This window comes from Pteropus vampyrus, unplaced genomic scaffold, assembly GCF_000151845.1.
Source record: "Pteropus vampyrus isolate Shadow unplaced genomic scaffold, Pvam_2.0 Scaffold282, whole genome shotgun sequence".
NCBI classification, from domain to species: Eukaryota; Metazoa; Chordata; class Mammalia; order Chiroptera; family Pteropodidae; genus Pteropus; species Pteropus vampyrus.
This window is the reverse complement of record NW_011889063.1, coordinates 86,925-89,445: the sequence shown is the minus strand read 5'-3', so window position 1 is coordinate 89,445 and position 2,521 is coordinate 86,925. Positions and strand designations below refer to the sequence as shown.

At 34.8% G+C, this 2,521-nt stretch overlaps 1 protein-coding gene across 1 annotated transcript in view; it reads right to left on the bottom strand.

Annotated features, from left to right (window-relative positions):
* Positions 1-1,794, bottom strand: part of AP1AR (adaptor related protein complex 1 associated regulatory protein) — a gene marked incomplete at its 5' end in the record, with an annotated part of 14,968 nt that extends 13,174 nt beyond the window's left edge. The window contains 2 exons of the mRNA XM_023520859.1: positions 249-275; positions 1,720-1,794. Coding sequence (XP_023376627.1) covers positions 249-275; positions 1,720-1,794 — 102 coding nt within the window. The remainder of the gene's footprint in view (positions 1-248; positions 276-1,719) is intronic.
* Between the last annotated feature and the right edge of the window lie 727 nt (positions 1,795-2,521).

The following is a 2,521-nucleotide window of genomic DNA, read 5'->3' as shown; positions in this document are numbered from 1 at the left end:
TAACTGTACACGAATTAAGCTACATATATAACATTATATGTTCCACATTAGAAAATTTCTGAATTATTTGCTAATATAAACTATAAAATAAGGAATTAAGGGACTAAAAAGTAAAAATAAAAGCCAAAACATAAAAATTCTAAAATAAAAGAAAATGAAATTAATGTTATTTTAAAAAGAATAATTGTTGCGCTAATTAGAGGAGCAATGAGAACGACGTGGATTTGCACTACGATGGAGACACTTACTTCATCACTTCCTACTAGATTCTCGAACTGAAAGAATAAGAAAGTGAGTGTTAGGAGAGATATCTAAGGCACATACCCCACAAAAAAAGTCACTTTTTTTACCACAAATATAATGTACTTTGTATGTGTAAGACACTTAAGTCAAGCCTTTTCATACATCAGTTCATCTGAGATATTCAACAAGATAGTCAAGAGAAAGTACCTTTTTGCTTCAAAACTTCACGTGAAAAAAAATTACAGCAATTTTCTACATAAATCATAAACTTATCAAGAAAACTTTCACCTGAATTGAGTACTTCATACAGATGTATGAACCCACACTACCAGACTCTTCCACTGGAGTTCACAATAAATACTTTGTCATAAGAAGGAAAATTACTCCAAAAACAGGGACTAAAGATACCCAAACAAGAATTTCTCTTATAATGTTTATATTTATTTATCTATCCATTCGTATAACTGTCCGCTGAAAGTCTACTGGGTGGCAGTCACCACTCTCAGCAGGATGTCCTTCCAGAGACAGGAACGTAAATCACCTAATGAAAGCCATTACTATAAATTATACCATTAAAATATTTGTATTTTAACTATAATTTGACAAATAACCATTTGAAAGAAAGAAAAAATTGTTTTCTTATTAATATTATTTTATTGTCTAAAGATCAAAAAACAAATTCAAAAGGTTTAGAGAATATGGAATCTAAAGGGATTACATAAAACTTTAAAATTATTATCTTGAACTTATTTTTCTGTACTGGTTTGTGATTTTTTTAAAAACAAATTTCTGGTTTATTTGCTTCCATATTTAATAACACAGGCAGTAAAGTGCAGTGTTCAAGCTCCACAGGCAGGAGGTTCTGGACCGGAATTTAAACTGTGCCACTTACAGGCGGTGTGTTACGGCCTGATCTCTTCACCTGCCTAAGCCCCTGATTCTCATCCATAAAATGGGGTGACTGCCACCTGTTCGGTATGATTGCAGTAAGAATTATGCAAAGACATTCATAAACTACACGGTGGGGCAGCTGGCACACAGCGAGGACTGAGTAAATGGCAGATTCCATTTCTATGTTTTACATATATAGTGACCCAGGCGGCCCTACAGGGAGCCTAAACCAACCTGTTGCCTCGGCTGTGGAGCACCTCTCACTAGGGCGGGCACCCATCTGTCTCTAGGCTCACTATTACTGACAGAACCACCTATCCCCGAGTTGTGCAGGGTGGATGACATGAAACAACCACTTCCTAAGAGCAGCAGCAGCAATTCTGTTAGAAGAACACGGCCTTAACCTTCAGCAAACTGCTCCCTACTCACCCCTCCCACCACCCACTTCTTTCCCTCTCCACTAGCATCAATGATAGGGAAAGTCAGAGTCCAAACTGAATTTAGGTCCAGCTCCCCCTTTAATAATAATAAAAAAAGTTCCTCCTTAAGGTCCTTTAATTCAATCAAACTGAAGAGTCCACTTACCTCTATAGTTAAGTGCTCACCTCTCGAGCATGTTCTAAAATACTTGGATCTGGGAAGAAAAAGAGGAAAACAATTTTAAAATCATACTTAATCTTAAAACTGAATTAATGGGATAAAAACATTTCCTCGAGAGCAACTTTAAATTCTGTAACATATAAATGCCTTATGTTTATAAAAAAGAATCACCAAATTTGCCTAAGAATAGTCCAGATTTTTAAACTTAGATGAGAGTTTAAAAGTGTTTAGTCCACGAATATTTTTCTATTGGTACTAATATTTACTAACTTGTAATAATAACTTACTATATTCGTTACATAGAACAGAATATGTCAATTTTAAAATGTCTTATTTTGACTGTATCGATAAAAATACCTTGTTAAAATACTAATGTGTTATTAATAAGAGTATCTTCCCAATTTCGTTAAACATATGCAGATCAAGAAAAACTCTGAAAGGAGCTATGCCAATACAGTAACAGCAGTTTTCTCTGGATGGGGATGCTGACACAGAGCTAGGTGCTTCTTATCCCGTCCCGAGCCGACACAAATAAAAACAATAATGCACATACACGTCAACCACATAACCCATTGATTTTTCCAACTAGGGCCAAATAATGACTTTAATTTTAATCTTTCTCTTCAAAATGTATACATATATCAATTCACCATGACATACACTTTCAATTTCTTAGAATTTTGTCAATTATCTCTCAATAAAGCCAACATTTTAAAAAATTAACCACCCTCTTCTGCTCCTACTAGTAAAACTCACACACTCGGTCACACAAGCAATGTCTGTTGTG